Genomic DNA, 18735 nt, shown 5'->3' on the forward strand with positions numbered 1-18735 from the left:
CCTGATCAAGTGATGCATTAAATTTGTGGTTTGTAAAAAAAAGAAAGAAAGAAAGACACTTGAGAAGAAGATTTGCTGATTTTTCCTCTCCTTATTTGTCCTTCTCTCTCTCTTCATTGTGTGTAGTCATGCCTTTATCAAGCAGAGTCTTCTAATTGCTGAGATGAAATCCTCTTAGGATCTGTGCTCTATTTCTGTTTGGTCTATAGGGTTGTTTTTGAAATCTCCATTAGACCAATCTCATTGGCTGGAAAAGACACACGCATGCACACAAAAACACACACTGTCCAGCAACAGATAGTTCAGTGAAGTGATCGAGTGTAGATCAGTGCAAGGTTATCTGCTGGTACAAAGAGGACTTTACTGTGACCGTGGGAGGTAAGACAACTTCTCTAAAACTCATGCAGACAGGTTTAGAAATGTGAAATTTAGTTTTGAATGAAACAACTTGTTTGGCAAGTATGTTTTTTTTTAATACATAGACTTTGGGGGCCCTTTTTGTGTTTCATGTATATAATTTATATTGTGTTACAACATTATGTATCCGATGGAGTGTTTTTGCTCCTTCTTGTTTAGTTTCTTCCTTGATTTAAAGTAACGGCTTCTGTGCAAAGTACAAACAAAGAGTTCATTCTGTTGGTGCTGAGTTTAGTCACGGGTCTGTGACTAACTGGAAGTCAGATGGTTACAAGACTTCTATTTCTCACTCACACATACACAGAAACAGACCTAAAAATTACAGAAAATCACCGCTTGCGAGCTGTGATTTAGACCTGTGTCTATAAAGATCTTTACACCAGATGAGCATTGTGACTGCATACAGGAAGTAGGACTGTACTAATTGGAACCCTGGGGGTAGATCATTTAATCCAATCAGATATCGGCTACAGGATAGGGGTGGATGCAGGTAAATCTACCTGTCCAAACAGGAGCATCAGAGACATTATGATGCTCCTGTTTGGAGTATGAAGGTCAAAAAGTGTCTCAAGAAGGGAAATTTACCACCATCCACAATACTGCACATAACAGCACATCAAATGGCATCTGAAATAATAAATTTATAGTCAATAAATGTTTTCATCTTGTAATGTATGAATAAATATGGAAGTTCTGTTACATATACACATGTATTTTAATCACTGAAATTAATTGTTTGTTTTTTTCCTTTATGGTTTCATGATCTTAGTGGCCACTTTCATCAGATCATTCTTCAAGAAGAAGCTTCAAGGACTAATAGCAAGCACACAAGTCTCCTGCAGGTCAGTAATCCTCTTAGACGGCATTAATTTAATTAAATATCACAGAAGTGGCTCTGTCACAGTGCATAGGTTCTAAATCATTAAAACATTATCTAAATTAAACTGAAAAAAAAACAGGATTAATTATGTTACGCGGATCATGAAATTGTCAGTGTTTTCTCGATTTTTGTCCTCCAGGTAACAAGCCGGAAAAATGTCTGACGGGCTGATTGAATTGGAAGAGACCGCAACCCATACAGGTGAGAAGACGTGCTGTTTTAAACCTCACACAGTAAGTGAGACTTTAGCTTAACCTTACTATAAAACACTAGGGAGAAAATGGTTTCAAGCATATATAAGAAAGACGAAGTGTAAATCTTCAGTCAGTTTGGCAGTTTAACCTCATATCCACCAGGTTGCGAGGAACCCAATAAAGATTAGGGTCAGGCTGTGGCTAAAACGCAACCCAACACAACCTGACCTGAGTTAGAGTTGGGATGTGTTTGAGTCATGTGTTAAACAAGCATATCTTTAGGAATTAGGACATGCTACTTATAACTTCCTGATAAGGATAATTCTGTATAAAGGAGGTGTGTGGGGGGGAAGGGGTTAACCTAACACTAACCTTTGCCCAAACCCAGTGAGTCAGTGAAAAATAAGGTTAAAGGTTATTTTGCCAAAATATACAAACAAGATTTTGCCGACACTCTTGCATTGATAATATCTTTTTTTTTTTTTTTTAAATCACTGTGGATGTGTTTTTATTGTTTGAAACTCACGGCCAAAACCCTACACATGTCATCAGTGACCTGGCAGATTGTGAGATGTTAACATGTGCTCTAATCTTCTTTTTTATTATGCAACACTGAAGTAATCAGTACACTTCCTGAAAAAAGGTATTGGTATGCTTCCATTAAAAATGGATGCATTACCCAATGATTTGAAGGCATAAATATATACAGAAAAATTTTTAAACAAAGAAGTTCAAGACTAATCTTTATGAAACCACAGCTACCACATACTCTGTGGCTTCTGTGTTGTCTTGCCAGTTAATTATGGATATTAGTAATTCCCCTCTACTAACTGAACACAATTATTTGCATTCTCCGTAGGTCCAAAAGGGGTCATCAATGACTGGAGGAGGTTTAAGTTGGAAAGTATGGACCAAGAAAATTTGCCTCCTGCAAAAAGGGAACTGCTGAGACAAATGTCATCCCCCAACAGAGTAAAAGATGCATCCAGAGCAAACCTTAACCGCAAGGTACAGTACAACCCAGTACCCATAATGCTAAACCAGTGCCTAACTCTAATGGTTAGCAAATAATCTGTGTACATACCTTGTATTTGTTAAATAAATCTTGTTTCTGAGTCCTCCTTGGACTTATTTTATGAAAACAATAGCCTCAAGGAGCAAATTTTTGTCTTTCCAAATGCTGCATAAGAATATCAAACACAAACTGTAACTACTGTTTTAACATATTTTCTTCAGATGAGTGTCCAAGAGTATGAACTGCTTAAGGAGGAGGATGAAGGATGTCTAAAGAACTACAGAAAGCGGTGCATGCAAGAGATGCATGACAAGCTCAGCTTTGGGCCCAAGTTTGAAGGTGTGTATGACCTGGACAGTGGAGAGGCTTTCCTGGAAGTTATTGAAAAGGAGCATCACAGCACAGTTGTGGTTGTCCACATCTACAAGAATGGGATTAAAGGCTGTGAGGCACTCAACAGCTGCCTCGACTGCTTGGCCACTGAGTATCCCACCGTAAAGTTCTGCAGGATTGATGCCGTCGCCTCTGGTGCCGCCGAGCGATTCTCAGATGAGTATTTGCCCACACTGCTAGTGTACAAGGCTGGAGAGCTACTTGGAAACTTCCTGGCCTGCACACAGCACCTAAATGAGGAATTCTTTGCTACTGATGTGGAAGCTTTCCTCAACAGCTACGGCTTGTTGCCAGAAAAAGATCTGCCTCGGATGGAAGACGATGAAGAAAATGACGTTGAGTAAATACAGAGTTTGGCTGCTGATGAAGAACCAAAGCTGTGTTAGGTCACTGGAAAAAGCTCTGAGAAAGACAGTTAAAATAAAAAGATGAATTATTCCTTTGGGTTTCAATAAATAGAGAAGCATAACATTTTGAATAGCTCCCTAGTATTTGAGAATTGTTTTCTAAAGGAAAACTTTTACATCCAGTGTCCCAGATATGAGTGCTTCCGAATACGGGTGTGACAGTTACAGCAAGGTGAGGAAAAGCAGCTTTTATTTATACAACATAGAGCACTCACCTCTATCCTAATATAAGCCAAAATTGTAACGTTAATTGCAATGTTACATGCTGTATGTACTTGTAAAAATAATAATTGATAGTCTTTTTGTAGTTTTTATATTTAATTGGACTGATATTTACACAGACTACTAGTAAAAATTCAGGGTTTGTACAAACTAACATCCCCAAATGTGACAGACATGTATATGTGATGTATCTATGGTGTTCTACCAGCATTTGAAAAGAGAGAGAAAAAATAAATACATTTTAAAGCCTGTAATTTTAAGAGCTACAATGAAAAGGCCGAAGTAATTATGATGTGGAAACGTTTATCTGGAAGGTGGAAGGTGAGTGCTGTGCTTTGAGCAACCAGTCGGGCACTTCATCATCATCACTGAACGCAGGGCAGTTCATCCTTTTCTGTGTAATTCATGCTGGGAATTGGAGAAAATGATGAACGTCATAAAAACAAAAGGAAACTGTTAATGTTTGGGTTTCTGTGTGTAATACTGCTCACGCTACAAAGTCATGACTCTGTACAATGTCAACATCATCATCATGTTTAAATTTCCTAGGATCTGGTGACCCTTTTAACATTTGTTTTAGAATTTAAATAAACGTACACCCTTTTTTGTCAATGATAATAAAAAAAAAATTCTAAAGTTTTGCATTTCTTTCATTTTTTGCACTTCAGTGATACATAATATGGACTTTGAGTTTGGATGGCAGGAAACCTCATGGTGAGAATGCGTATCATTGTGGCCAAGAAGTAGCTAATGTACTCCATAACGTCTCATGTTAGTAGTTTGCGTTCTGTAACTACCAATTAGTGAACTTTGAACTTTAAAAATTACACGTTCCTGTTCGCTCCTCAAACAGGAAGTAAAATAAGATTTCAAATGCATTTTAACCTTCAGACAGAGAGTGGTTTTTCCCTGTTGAATGCATATTTAGGAAAATTAAAATAGGTTTATTTTATGTCCTAGGAGGTTAAGCCAAGAATTACACTCCAACATCTGTTTTTTTTCCTTCATTCCCACCACCGCGCTCTACACTCCAAACCCTTGGGGTGTAAGTGTGCACTTAACGTAGATGAAATGGTCTGGTATAAATACTCTCAATCTTAATAACACACCTTCTTCAGGAATCTTTCACTTTGTGAAATAACAAAAACTAAAAAAAAGGTAAATTAATTTTTAACAAGCAAGATAGAAACAAAGTTTTTAAATGCGCACATCCAGGGATGCGTAAGGTTACGGAAGAAAACCATTCTGCAGACACATGCTGTCACATGTTGAATAATTTTGTCTGTCTTAAAGCATAGACTTGACTCCTCGGTGACCCCTTGAGCTCCCGGCATGCCAAAACCACAAAATAAAAGCTGTTTTTTTTTTTTTTTTAAGTGAAGACTTGAAATCCTAACCCACAATTTAATATGTGGTGAAATAAATCAAATTGCCCCCCACTGTAGGAAACAAGGTAGATCATAGGATCTTAAAAATTCTTATAGAAGGTAAATGTTTTTGTATTATCAGTGTATGTTTACCTCTTAAAGCTCAGCCAGCTTCCCAGGAAGTCCAAACAGTAGCTTCCTCAATATCTCCATAAATTAACCATAACTATATTCTCATCTTTACTTCATTTAACATTCCTGTAGTATCGAATCATTAAAACCATGTTTTAGGAACAGCACTTTACAGAAATAAGACTAATGAGACATTCACCAAGAAAAAAAAATCTGGTTTCTTCTCACAAGATGGTCCTTACGTCGCTGCTTTTCTCTTCACCTTCATTCCTTTCACTAATAAAGCTCTAAGCTTGGTAGTACGAAACCTCAGCTCTTTGACTGCCTTAATCGGATGCTTGCCTCTCATCAGTTTGGCTTTTTTTTACCTGTAAAAGTAAAACTATTGTTAGAGAGGTCCCGTTTGTGACAATGTTATTCTCTGTAAAATAAACGTAAAGGCATTCATAATTTAAAAGCTGTTTCATCACCATCACTGAAACAGCCCCTTTCAGTGTAAATAATAAGCTCAAAGACAATAGTGGGCATTTTAAGTCTCTGTGTTGGTTTTATTACATTTAAGTACAGCATTTAACAGCTGACCCTAACTCCTTGATTGAAAAGCAGGAGACTTGGACCTTCTCGTTCAGTACATGACCAGTGTGCATGTATCTTAAGGGGGAACAATTTTTTTTGGAAAGTTCACCCATGTGAGTTAGGGTTTAATATTTAGTCCACTGCTCTTCAGTTCAGACGTCCAACACTTTGGCCCCATAATAGGAAGACACAAAGTTATGATGACACAAAGATACGCTTTTGCCTGTCAAATGGAGGCTTTACCCATGTTGTCAGAGCCATGCACTGACTAGAAACTCCATTTTACCTTTCGACTATAGAGCTTTTAAATAACCTTTCTTATTAGCGTTTCTTATTGTTCTGATGCAATCAGCTGTAATCCTTTTTTTGCTCCGTGCACTTTATTGCTTTTATTGTTTTTAAAATATCAGAATGATCTGCAGTATTTGTTTGCCTGTATTTACACACAGTTAGGTGAAAAAGAAAGTTTTCACGGGACTCTACTGCTTCTGTAGGAATTACGAGTTTAAGCAGGAGCCAGGTGCTACTAATAAAATGCACCTGATTAACTGATCATCGGCAAGTGTGAGCACCCTTGTAAAAGCAGAATTTTTGTCAGTTTGCTGGTCTGGGGCATTCAGGTGTGTGTTAACACAATGCCACAATCTTCCCAGGAGTGAACAACTCAGCAAATTTACCTCAAGGTCAAACTGTGCAGTGCAAAAACAACCCAGGAGCTACACCTCAGACTCTACAGGTCTCAGTTTTCCATGTTAAATGTTACATTTCAGGACAGTACACTTAGAAAAAGACCAAACAAGTATGGCTTGTTTGGAAGGGTTGCCTGGAGAAAGCTTCTTCTCTCTCCAAAAAAAAAAAAAAAAAAAACATGGCATCATTTGCAAAGTTGCATCTGAGCAAACCACCATGACTCCTGGAACAATGTCCCTTGGTGAGATCAGACCAAAGGGGAGTTGTTTGGCCATAATGTACAGCACTATATCAGGTGCATACCAAATGCAGTATAAACACCTCCTACTAACTGTCAAGCATGGTGGTGGAGAGGTCATGATTTGGGCTTGTTTGGTAGTCAGACGACGTGGGCACTATGCAGTAACTGAGTCAACAATGAACTCTCCTGTATTACCAAAGTTGCATAATCTAATTTCAGATAAAGCTTAGCTGAAATTAGATTATGCCCCATGCACAGCAGCAAATCTATAACAGAATAACTAAAAAAAAAAGAAAAGAATCAAAGTTTTGCAATGGCCCAGTCAAAGTCCAGACTTGAACACTATTGAAATGCATCCAGGGACTTTAAAAATCTGTGCCTAAACAAAGGCCTGCAAACTTCAGGGAGGTAAAGCAGAAGCAGACACGTGGGCCAAAATTCCTCCACAATGATGTGAAAGACTGAAAAAGTTGCACAGAAAACAATTACTGCAAGTTTTTGCTGGCAAACATGGTCCTACAAGCTACTGAATCATGAGGTGTACTTAGTTGTTCACAGGATTGTTTGTCTGGAATGTGTCAGGTCATTTGTCCTCCAGGCTGTAAGTTTAATAGAAGTGGTAGTCTTCATGCTGTTAACCAAAACAAAGGTTAAGTGTGGGTAATAGAGGATCATGCTTTATTTGCCATATCGTTAATGAAATAAAGATTTAGAAAAGAGCCTCAAAACATATTCCAAGCTTTCTGCTTTTTTTGTGGAGGTAAATAACATTAATCTCTAAGATAACCTCTTGTAAAGAAACTCTGGACTTGCAGTTACTGTTGAAGCAAGAGCTGTTGCTGTTACATGCTAATACATATTCCTTTGAGGAACTACATGTGTTTGCGAGTCCACAGTACGGCATTTGGCATGACCTGTATAGCCTCTAGCTGGCATTGCATCATTTTTACACCATAGCGTGTCTATCAAAACCTTTTTGACACTTTTCACGGAAGCTTTTGGAATGAAAGATTGTTTTGGGTGCCCAAACATGTCAGCCAAACTGGTTGTTGTTGACTTAGACAACAGTGTTATATGCAAATTGGAAACTTTGCAGCATACAAGAATATGCTGCAAAGTTTCAGTCACACTGTATCTACAGCCATCTACATGCAATCCATGTATAGTGACTGCAGCAGAAGCCACTGTGAGGGTTTTTGCATGAGCTAAGAAAAGGTCTCGCAGCAGGGGGTATATTTCACCTCAGTACTCTATAGAACATGCATAACCTAAGGATGGGCCTCTTCTAAGCAGAGTTGTCTGAATAACTTTGCTCAGTGAAGTCCAGAACAACATTTACGTGTCGCGGATACAGTAAGCCTTTCCTCCTGGAAAAGACCCCACGCATGATGTGACTCACTGGTCCACTCAAACAAATGTTTATCTCACTGTTTACCCCTGCTCTGACCACCTGATTCCACCCCCATTCTGACATTTTGGTCCCCCTTTGTTTATACTCCTTCTCTAATTGGAATACTTTTTTGTGTTTTGTTTTTTTTTTTCATGTTTGGACTCTTGGAAAGCCCAGCTGTCGCGCTCTAGTTCACCCACATAAAAACCAGTTTAACTGAGGTGATGTCATGACACAGCAGGAGACCCGGCTGGAAAGTGCGCTTGACCAAATACGGACACCGGATGTTAGGGAGATGACATAACTACGAAATTTCCTCACTGTCTGTCATCAGTAAGAAACCTATTTTAAGTTATGCTGTTTATATATTGATAAGAGCCTCGTGATTCATTAAGGTCAACAATAGAGTGATGATGTGAATGTTAGGGCTGATGGGCTTTAGTACAAAAAAGAAGCAAGTTTTTAAATTGTTATTACCAAAGCAAAGGTTGAGGAAGCAAACTTTTCAAATAAATTGGGATGATAGAGGATGGAGGACTCAGTGGAGGATGAGAATGAGTAAGACAGCTGGAACGGCTGCAGAAAAATTAATTACAGGGCACATAAGACACCCACCGCCTACTTTTGGGTTGGTCTTATTGGTGTTTCACACGCTAGGCTCACTTTACTGAATCAAAGGACTGAAACTTGGAAAAAAATCAAGGATGAAATAAGAGATGGGTGGCTAGATTTACAAAAGATTAAACCATTGCGCTAAAAGTTCTTAGAAGTGCTGTCACTTTTTTGGTTTTCAGTGAATTAACTTGACTGAATCACTTGATATAACTCAAACACCACAGACTGTCCATGCTTGACAAGTCCTGACAGCAGTCGGTATGGCTGACTCAGAAAAAGAGGTTTTCACTGTAATGTTGCTGTAGTTTACAGTACGTATTGGTATCCAGGCGTGACATTGGAGTGTCAGAAAATAGCTTGGCTGCCTGCAGCAAAAGTTTGCCTTAAAACTTCTCGTGTTCATACTTTTGTTTCATAGACGTCTCATGCTCATTGTGAGCCAATAAGCCACTGAGGTATTTGTCCAACTAGTCTCAACAGGGTCTGAATACCAACCAGGTTTATGTCACAATGAACACAGTAAATGACTAAAACTGAGAGCAGGAAATGAAAGTGTAACTGAATGTGTGACTCAAAATATCGTATTGCTGCATGCATGAAAAGAAAGCATTCACTCTCCAACCTTCTACCATTTGACGCAGCATTTTTAGATGTATGCTGGTCATAGTGCTGCGTAACAAAAATATTAATTACATTTTTGTCTAAAATGAAATTACAATATTAGATGTGCTGTGTAATACAGATTATGAAGCTCTGAAGGGTACAGTATGAAGACAAAAAAATTTGCTCTGTGGCTGAGAGATCTCATGGCTTCTGTACAGAGCAGAGGAACCAAGATTACACTAAGGTTGTTACTGTAAATCCAAAAGCACACAAAGAAAATTTTGTGTAAAATTTTGTGAATACTTCATAGAACAGTTAAACTTACATGTGCATCATTTTAGATGTGAAACCACTGTTTATAAAGGCCTATGCAACTATTGAATTTGAACTGTTGCCCACATCCTGGGAATCCCACTGCTAGATTCCCAGAGATAGACTATCACCAGCATAAGCTCTGTGTTTTCAGTAGCAGTTGTGCACATCATGGTTTATTACATTATTATCAGTACCCTCACTGTCATTTAATTGTACTGTAGAGAACTTTATAGGCAACTTTAGCCTTATATTAGCAAGTCTTGTGGGTGATTTTAAAAAAAAACACCCTGTGCTTTATCAACAAATCAAAAGGAATCATCAAGCTGATGGTACCAAGTTGCTTTTAATTCTTTCTCAATTCTATTTAGTAAAGATGACAGTTTTTCTAATGTTATTGCCTCGTGAGATTGAATTTTATCAGTCATAATTTATTTATTTATGTTTGTTTTGTGTTTTCACTGTGATATATATATAAAAATCAGTTTAGCCCAGTCTACTGTGATGTACGCGCCTACAGACACATTAACGTCGCTTTTAGTGAGTTTTGGCGCCATCTGCTGTCCGTCACTGTCTGAAGTACGTCCAGTAAACACCAGAGGTCACCAGAGGTCAGGACAAATACAATTTTTAAAGTAGACCTAGTTGTTTCACCCTAACATACAGTTGAAACATCATGGAAAGGAAAGCATTTGTTTTACTGTAGGCCAATAAGTACGTTTTCAAGCGAGGTTTGTTTAGGTTGCCTAAACGTCAAGTTCACATTATAGAAATACATTTCCCACAATGCATTAAGAGTCTTTAGCCTCAAATTATCAACTGCGCCTGCTCGGGTTGTTGTCGGAAAAATGGCGGCACTCCTGCAGCAGGAGTTAGAAGGTTCCGAGCTAGCCAAGTTACCAAAAACAATTCAGAATAAACTCGAGAAAACACTTTCAGATCTGCGGTATGAAATCGACTCATTGAAAGCACAACAGGAACAATTCCGGGTCGATAGCGGTAAGTTATTCCCTGTTATCCCGATAGATAGCAAGCTGTGCTAAGGTGTTTGCTTACCATGCATGCCTGTTGTAAATCGAGCAAAAGTTAAAAAGTTTACTTTAAATGTAATTGTTCATTATTTCATTAGTCCATCAGCGGCTTTGGAAATATTGACTCACGCTAACAGCAGATGAAACAGCTCGTTTCCAATAACAACAATGTGAAGCTAACCGTTAGTAGCACTAGTTAACCTTTCTGAGCTAGCCGCTCCTATTGACAGGAAAAAGAAGACACTAAGCAATAAATAAAGCAAGTAGTCGACGAATTTGTGTGCTCGTCTAAGCGGTTTTTTCTTTTTTGTTTACTTTCCTCTTACAGAGCAACAGTTCTTCGAAAAAGTTAAACAGCTTTCCCAGTGTCAAGAAGAGTTTCTGTCCCAGACTCAAGAACATCTGAAACTCAAAGAGGAGTTTAGCAGGCTTGGTAAGATTGACATGTTGCTGTATTATAAAGGGGCTCGGATTGATTCAGTTGTATGACTCCGCAATGCTGACCATCATCATATCTTTCCTGAAGGAGAGGAGCTCAAAAATGTACGCGAGAAGAACCGAGAATATGAATCTGCAGAGCAGAGGCTGTCATCGCAGCAGGTAAGGCAACCGAAAGCAGCCATGCTGATAATCCCTTTGTTTTCACTTTTTTCAGAAATGTTTCTACTCGATTGTAGGCTTGCAGTGGCCCTATATACTCTTAAGCCTGGTAGAGCGTTTATTATTGCTGTCAGTGTCAGGTTTATAGACTCACTATGAACAGTTAGAGAGAATAATTTGGAGTATTGTGAATTTAAACATAACCACAGTTTTTTTTGTTGTTGTTGTTTTTGTTTTTTTACAATACTGTAACATATGTTTAGTTGCATTCATATGGCAATATTTCCAGTCTCGTGTTTTCTTCTTCAGACAAGTGATCCAATCAAACATAACAAGACAAAAAGTTTAACACACAAGATTTAAGAGCCCTTTCCACCAGCTGTGCCATAACTTCAGTATAATATGAAATAAGCTCAAATTTCAACAGCACAAAATGCTGTCAATTTAAAAATCTATTAGCCTAAATAAATATATATATAAGTATAGTAGATTCCTACATATCAAACTTAGAAGATGATCTGCTTTGATGATGGACTTTTTATGCTTTCCTGCAGAATGTCATCTGCAGCACGTCACCCTCTGTTACCCACATCCGCAAAATCTCCGTGCAGGGAACGAGGCAACCCTCTTTGTTTACTGAGATGAGACTTTCCAGTTTGAGAGTCAATAAATATGTGTAAATGACCCATCTCTGTAAGGTGTTATACAGCAACATGAACCCTAGGTTCTAACTTGTGATCAGAGTCTCTTGGAGTGAGTGACGGTCAGGTTAGGGTTGATCTTTTAACACAAGAGTGCATCTGCTCCTCTGGGGTAGCCATACCATCACACAAAGCCAACAAAACATGCATAATTTCTGTAGCATGGAGAAAGAACAAGCTGCACAATTCACGTTTTGTAGGGAAATCTGATGTCAACACTCAGGCTCGTGGTTCACGCACAGTATTTCTAGTCGGTTTTTCTCTCTAAAACGGGTGCTTTTTGGCTTAATGAAAAGCTGGAGTAGAACAGATCCTGATCATCCCATCCCACACAGTGTGACCTCTATTGTAAGATCAGAAACAGGAGCGTGGAAAGTGAAAGTCGTTTTCTTATTTGACTAATATTTGCATTGTAAACTGTTTCAAGATGCAGCGCTAAAAATAGAGAAGGGATAAACACAGTTGTCCAAAAACAGATGTCAACCATTTTCATCTAATATGTACGGGAACCCTAAATTGTTGGCTTTTTGAGAGAAGTGAAGATATAACGCGTTAGTTTTCAACATTACAATTATTTATATATGTAAAGAGGATAGTTGAACTTGTATTGATGTTTCAAGGATTTAAGGCAAAGTTCACAAGTTATGTTTAATCAGTGTGTTTAAAATAATACATTTGTTTAGACGTTGCTGTCCAAAGCCAAAGAGGAATTAGAGGCAGAAAAGCGAGAACTTGTGCGAACACTGGAGAGGAGATCCTTGGAAGTGGAAAATTTAAATGGTATGAAAAGTTAAATTAAACTTTATATTTGTACATACAAAATGTCATCTACACATACACTAAAGTTATTTCTTTTGCTCTACCAGATGACTTGAGGCAACTCAATGATAAATTGGTGGAAGTGAACACATCCAAGATGGCCCTGCAGATGAAGTTAGATGAACTTGAAGTAGCTGAAGTCAACATCAAAGTGAGTTGATGTTTTCATGTAGATTGAATAACACCATGTGCATCTGCAGAGAGGGTCAATTTTACATGGTTACTGATTGAAGTTGTGGTCGTTTCTCATTCCAGTACAAGGAGAAGCGTATGGAACAAGAGAAGGAGCTGCTTCACAGCCAAACATCTTGGCTTAATGAGGAGTTGAAGTCCAAGAGTGAAGAACTGCTATCCCTGTCCCGGCAGAAGGGTAACGAGATCCTCGAACTGAAGTGTACCCTGGAGAATAAAGAAGATGAGGCAAGTCCCTTTTTTTTCTTTTTTTTTTTTAATTCCCCTGTTGAACATTTTACAGTGAAATCAAATATCAAAACTGAAGAAATTTATTGAGCTGGTTCTGATTCAGAGAATAATCTCTGAGTGCGTAACAGTTTCAGTCTCAGTTTGTTACTTTGTCCTCAGTGGTCATTGTGCCTTGACTGTGGATAGTTCCCTATTTTGAGATAGTGTAAGAACCTTATGTGACTTGCCATCTAATGCCATAGTCTTTGTGATTTCCAGATGAACAAGCTCCAAGATCAAGTGGCCGGTTTGAAGACCTCAAATGAAAACCTTCAGAAACAAAATGAGGACATGATCAGCAAACTCAAAGAAGTAAGTGTGTTTCTATAGAGTGAAAGTAATTCCTTTTTAATCAAAGCCATCAGTATTATTGTCATTTAATAGCACTTGGAGTAAAGTGTAATCATTAAAGTGAATGGTTGGATTTTAACTTACTTTAGGCCAAGGAGCTACACGCCAGCATGGAGGAGAAGTTCAGAAACGAGCTGAATGCCAACATAAAGCTTTCCAATTTATATAAGGTATGTACACATGAAAAAGCAAACATGTGATTTGGTATTTTGTGCCTCTGGACCGTTATTTCCCAGTTCATATTACTGCATTATTATATTGCATTGTTTCAGTGTTTCACAACTTCAAAATATGCTACCAGAGGCTTATTGTTTGAGTGCTTTAGTCTTAAATAATATTTTTATAGATAGTTTGTGATGTCCAGTTTTTAAACAGCAGCTGAAATCATGAATGTGCTGCAAGTTTCATGGTTTGAATATTTGACTGTTTAAATCCTTAATAACTTTACTGCTTCTGTACAAGTTTCTATATATTTCTATATATCATTAATATGACGTCATTTAAGCTTCATGTTTGTAAATGAAATGTATTTGTTCAGCGTCTTTGCCAGTGTTTTGTTATTCTCAACCATCTGTTCTTGCAGGGAGCAGCCGCAGATTCTGAGGCAAAAAGTGAAGAGCTGAGTCGGGCGGTGGAAGAGCTGCATAAGCTGCTGAAAGATGCTGGTGAAGGTACAAGGCTTTAGTCAGGTTTTCTACCCTAGAAGGACAGCATATGTTTGATTTAGTCTATTTGCTCATTTAGTTGCACGTTGTTGCTAATTTAGAGCAATCTTTGCTTTTCCTCCCTGCTCCACAGCTAACAAGGGTCTTGAGGATAAGTTGCAGGAAATGAATGGCATCACAGACAAAACTGTTGGTGAGTTAAAGGACAGGATTCAGAGCCTCGAGAAGGAGCTGGACAATGCCAATGAACTGCTGTCAAGTTCTAAACTTAGAGGTCAGTTGGGTTGATTAGTCCTGTTTTCTTTATGTTGACACTGATTAATTGTAGACATTTTAAAAGGAATCTGTCAGGATTTTCTGGAACTTCAGCTAAGCCTTGCTGGGATTTTTTGTCAATAAATGATCTATGAGCTTTCTCTACATCTGTCCAGGCCCTGTTGCTACAACATCTATTCTGACAGAAGAGCAAGTTACCACAATGTCTCCAACAGCAACTGTTGTGTCCAAGATAAAACCTGGTATGAAGCTGACTGAGGTATGTACAGCTCAGTTTCCAGACTTGATTATGAACCTATGTAGAATCTTTAAGTGCATGTCTTGCTTTGTTCCAATTTCTTAATGAAGTGTGTTGAACTAACAGCAAGACACAGTCTGCTTTCTTATTCTGACACGAGGCATTGTCTTCAGTTGTATACAGCGTATTTGGAGAGCAAGGAGCAGCTGCAGTTGGAGCGGTTGGAGAACAAGCGAGTCAACAAGTATCTGGATGACATTGTGCAAGAAGTGGAGGCAAAAGCTCCCATCCTCAAAAGGCAGAGGGATGAGCATGAGCGCATGCAGAAGTCAGTGGCCAGTCTTTCTGCCAAGCTGGAGCAGGCTGTTAAGGTTTGAAAGCCAGATGAGTGAGATTGTTCAGAGACACCCCCCTTTCTAATTGTTTTTTTCCTGTAATGTGGAAATGGTAAAAACATTCCTTCATGGTAAATGTATTAGGTAAAAAGTTCATTCTACTGTTAGTAGCATCTGTATTTGAAATAATGCTCAAGCCTGCAATATATATTTGTTACAGGAGGTGCACCACCTGCAGAATGAGGCTGATGAGGCCAACAAGCGTGCTTCAGTCCTGGAAAGGGACAATCAGAGGTTTGAACTTCAGCTGACTGACATGGCGCAGCAGGTGGGGTGATGCTTTTCTTTATGTGTGGATAATCTTTCTTCATTTTCAAAATAAAGATAGGATTACTAAGAAATAATCTAATACCTCAAAATTCTTAATCTATATAACACCCTTTATCTTTCCCTCTAGGTTCGTGTGCTGCTGATTGAGCTTGAAGAGGCTCGTGGAAACCATGTGATTCACGAGGAGGAGGTGAGCTCAGGTGATGTCAGCAGCACGTCAGAGGTGATCAGCCAACACTTGGTGACCTTCCGCAGTGTAGAGGAGCTTCAGAAGCAGAACCAGCGTCTTCTTGCGGCCCTAAGAGAGCTTAGCGATGCCCAGGAGAAGGAGGAGTTTGAGTCTACTGGCAATAGGTGTGTTATAATGTTTGCTGACTTTTTTCTTTTTTTTCTTTCGTTTTCTTTTCCTACGCCAGAATTTTGCATTTGAACTAAATTTTCTCTCATCTTTAATCACAATGAAATGTCTCAGGCATGGGGAGCTGGAGCAGAGTTTGGAGAAAGCTCAGGCTGAGCTGGAGTCTTTGAGAGAGCAACGCAGCCAGCAGATAAAGATGGCTGAGGCCATTGTGAGGCAGAGGGACATGTATCGTGTATTACTGGCTCAGGCAACTGGAGTCACCTTCCCACAACAAGGTAACACAGGCAGAGAGAACAAGTGCTGTAGAACACAGACGCCAAAGAACATTAATGTTGGCGTCTTTATAAAACATAAGTAAATGGTGTTTATATAATTTGATGCACTAATTTCAAAGCAGGTTTGCACTTTTTTACAGCATGTTACACTTTGAATACCTTATTGTCTGTTCTCAAGGTACGCCACCTGAAGAATTCTCTCTGACGTCGACCCCTCGACGTTCACCCGCAGCTACTCCCACCACAGGAACACCCACTGCTCTTGTTTCGATGGCTACAGAATCTGCTGAGGCATTGGAGGCCAAGGCAGCTCTGCGACAGGTGAGCGCTAAATTTGCCACACAACACTGAAACTGTAGCATTACTATTTGTTTATCAAAAGCATAATTTTAAAGAATTATAGTTTTCATGTCTATAGCGCTCTTTATTGCTACGTAGCAGAGCTTTCCGTGGAGCTGTATTCCATCACTGGCTCACCTTCCTTCATTAAAAACTTGGGACATTTCATTATGTTGCTTTGCTGGCCACCAGATGGCACAGTGCCTACATAAAGAGATGTTCTGTATGTTTAGGCCTATCTGAATCACAGACACTGGAGCAATGTGTTATTTATCCTCAATAAAAACTGGAACTAACAGTAGTATTAAAAATTTCTTCTGCAGTTGCAGGAGGTCTTCTCCAGCTATAAGAAGGAGCACATGGAGAGTGAGAAAGCAATGACTGCACAGAATGAGAAGCTTCAGGAGCAGCTCTCTGAGCTCCGCTCTCAAAATGCCAAGATATCCACACAGCTAGAGTTTGCCTCCAAAAGGTAATTTTTTTAGGGGGGGGTTGAGCAGAAATGAGCATTTTTCAGGGGAAATATCCACTGTTATAATCAAACATTTAAACAACAAAAGTGACTTTAACCTCTGCACTTTCAGGTATGAGATGCTGCAGGACAATGTTGAGGGCTACAGGAAAGAGATTGCTTCACTGAGAGAAAAAGGACAGAAAATGGAGGCTGCCTCACAGAAGCTTGAGCAGACCATCCATACATTGAATGAGGATCTTAAAGCGTCCAAGGAGAAACTTACCATGGCTGAGGTTTGCCTTTTATCCATCATTCAGTATGGTGTCTGTATTTCATACCACTTCTGAGTTGAACTGTCTCTGCTCCAGGAAGTACTGAGACATCTACTGCAGGCTTATCTCATCCTCCCTTTCAGGGCCGTGCTGAGAACCTGCGTAAGGAGCGAGACCTGCTGAAGCTGGTGGAGTCCCGGCTGAATCAGGAGAAAGAGACAATTTTGAGCCAGCAACAGAGCCAAAACCTGCTGCTGACCAATCTTCAGTCTATTCAGGTAATCTGAGGTTATTTTTGCTGCCAGTGTCTCACTATCACTCATTTACAAAAACAAAAATGTTACGTTTTCTGTTCTACAAGGCCACTCTTGAGCGATCTGAGGTCGATACACGTCAGCGTCTCAACAGCCAGTTAGAGAAGCAGGAACGAGACATCTCCCAGCTACAGAAGAAGCTTGAGCAAGAAGTGGAACAGCGCCACCTGCTCAGCAGAAACCAGGAAGTAGGCATCAAATAAAACTGTTTATATGAGCTTTTGTGATGGGGCCTGAAGTAGTGTTCAACACAGGCCTAAAGTTAATAAAAACAAAGGTCAAAAGTACAGAGAGGTATTTATAGATAATATTTCTTAATGTATTTATTTATTCATATTCACAGATTCAGTTAATGGATGCAAAGAGGCAGTTGGAGACACAGGTAGCCTTACACCAGAAAACAAAGGAACAACTGAATGCTGCTGAGTCAGAGCTCAACACCCTCAGGATGCAGCAAGGCAGCACTGAAGGGCGTCACACCCTCAGCTCCCCATCCACACCCATCATCAGAGGTTGGCATTTATACGTGTGTACATACAGAAGTATGTAAAGCTACATTCACAATGTAATCCAGACATATACACTCCTATATTCTTTGTATATTGTCTAGATATTATGAAATATATCCAGATATCTCCAGTCTCATTGTACATTGTGTATAATGACAATAAAGGCATTCTATTCTAAATACCATGACCTCAAACTAAAAACAAATACAGAAGAATGTTTAACGTCTTCATTCATTTGAATTCATTTTGCTGTGAAATTAAAAGGACATTTACATTCTAACTTGGATATTTGAGATGGTTGTAAGACAAGTAAATTGCTCGGGTTCCACAGATGTCCGTTTTTCCAGTTGACTGACCCTCTTTCATCTTAACTTTTAAAAGCTTGAATGTTGTGTTAGCGTCTTTTTATATGAGATCAAATCTAGTAAAAGAATCAAGTGAAATGTTTAAACCACACTCATTCAAAAATTTATGGGTTTTAAGCACAGATTCTTCAAAATGAATTTGTATATTTTATTAGGCCACATTGCATCCTCCCATCTTAAAATCACCCACTGACTGCCAAATTGCATTACTCACTTGCAGGCCTGCCTGGTTCAGATCAAGACAGAGAGGATCTACGAGGCCGCCTGCAGCTGGCTGAAACCCGGGCAGAAGAGCTTGCAGAGAGCCTCAGGGCAGCCACATCCAGCATGGAGCAGTACAGAGCAATGGCTCAGAGTCTCGAGGAATCACTGGAGAAAGAGAAACAGGTTGGGGGCACAATTGTGAAACAACCTCCAAACTTTTGTGTTCCTCAGCTCATAAAACACCTAAATGCCACAAAAAAGATGACACTGGGAAACTTGCTAAGGACTGTTGGTTCCATCAAATAACCAGAATTTTATTTTCTAATTAAGTTTAACTTAAGTTTATATGAAAACGTAGATGAGACTACTAAGAGATTATT

At 39.1% G+C, this 18735-nt stretch overlaps 2 protein-coding genes across 2 annotated transcripts in view; both read left to right on the plus strand.

Annotated features, from left to right (window-relative positions):
- Positions 1-232: 232 nt before the first annotated feature.
- pdcb (phosducin b) lies at positions 233-3777 on the plus strand. The gene is made up of 5 exons (XM_030727406.1): positions 233-378; positions 1187-1259; positions 1437-1498; positions 2351-2499; positions 2728-3777. Exons 3-5 carry the CDS (start codon positions 1453-1455, stop codon positions 3241-3243), a joined length of 711 nt encoding a protein of 236 aa, XP_030583266.1. The 5' UTR covers positions 233-378; positions 1187-1259; positions 1437-1452; the 3' UTR covers positions 3244-3777.
- A 6394-nt stretch (positions 3778-10171) lies between these two features.
- The window catches only part of tprb (translocated promoter region b, nuclear basket protein), a 28313-nt gene continuing 19749 nt past the window's right edge, over positions 10172-18735 (plus strand). The window contains exons 1-22 of the mRNA XM_030726765.1: positions 10172-10453; positions 10814-10918; positions 11012-11085; positions 12470-12566; positions 12653-12756; positions 12861-13025; positions 13287-13379; positions 13508-13588; positions 14002-14089; positions 14217-14357; positions 14515-14618; positions 14771-14968; positions 15153-15260; positions 15390-15616; positions 15735-15898; positions 16077-16219; positions 16561-16709; positions 16822-16984; positions 17107-17241; positions 17325-17465; positions 17621-17789; positions 18372-18538. Coding sequence (XP_030582625.1) covers positions 10303-10453; positions 10814-10918; positions 11012-11085; positions 12470-12566; positions 12653-12756; positions 12861-13025; positions 13287-13379; positions 13508-13588; positions 14002-14089; positions 14217-14357; positions 14515-14618; positions 14771-14968; positions 15153-15260; positions 15390-15616; positions 15735-15898; positions 16077-16219; positions 16561-16709; positions 16822-16984; positions 17107-17241; positions 17325-17465; positions 17621-17789; positions 18372-18538 — 2967 coding nt within the window. The 5' untranslated portion in view covers positions 10172-10302. The remainder of the gene's footprint in view (positions 10454-10813; positions 10919-11011; positions 11086-12469; positions 12567-12652; positions 12757-12860; positions 13026-13286; positions 13380-13507; positions 13589-14001; positions 14090-14216; positions 14358-14514; positions 14619-14770; positions 14969-15152; positions 15261-15389; positions 15617-15734; positions 15899-16076; positions 16220-16560; positions 16710-16821; positions 16985-17106; positions 17242-17324; positions 17466-17620; positions 17790-18371; positions 18539-18735) is intronic.

This window comes from Archocentrus centrarchus, chromosome 4 (genome assembly GCF_007364275.1).
Source record: "Archocentrus centrarchus isolate MPI-CPG fArcCen1 chromosome 4, fArcCen1, whole genome shotgun sequence".
Lineage (NCBI taxonomy): Eukaryota > Metazoa > Chordata > Actinopteri > Cichliformes > Cichlidae > Archocentrus > Archocentrus centrarchus.

Coding starts and splice junctions, on each gene's coding strand:
- pdcb (XM_030727406.1), top strand. CDS start 1,453: ATGTCTGACGGGCTGATTGAATTGGAAGAGACCGCAACCCATACAG. Junction 1,499..2,350: donor AGAGACCGCAACCCATACAG/GTGAGAAGACGT, acceptor CATTCTCCGTAG/GTCCAAAAGGGGTCATCAAT. Junction 2,500..2,727: donor GAGCAAACCTTAACCGCAAG/GTACAGTACAAC, acceptor TATTTTCTTCAG/ATGAGTGTCCAAGAGTATGA.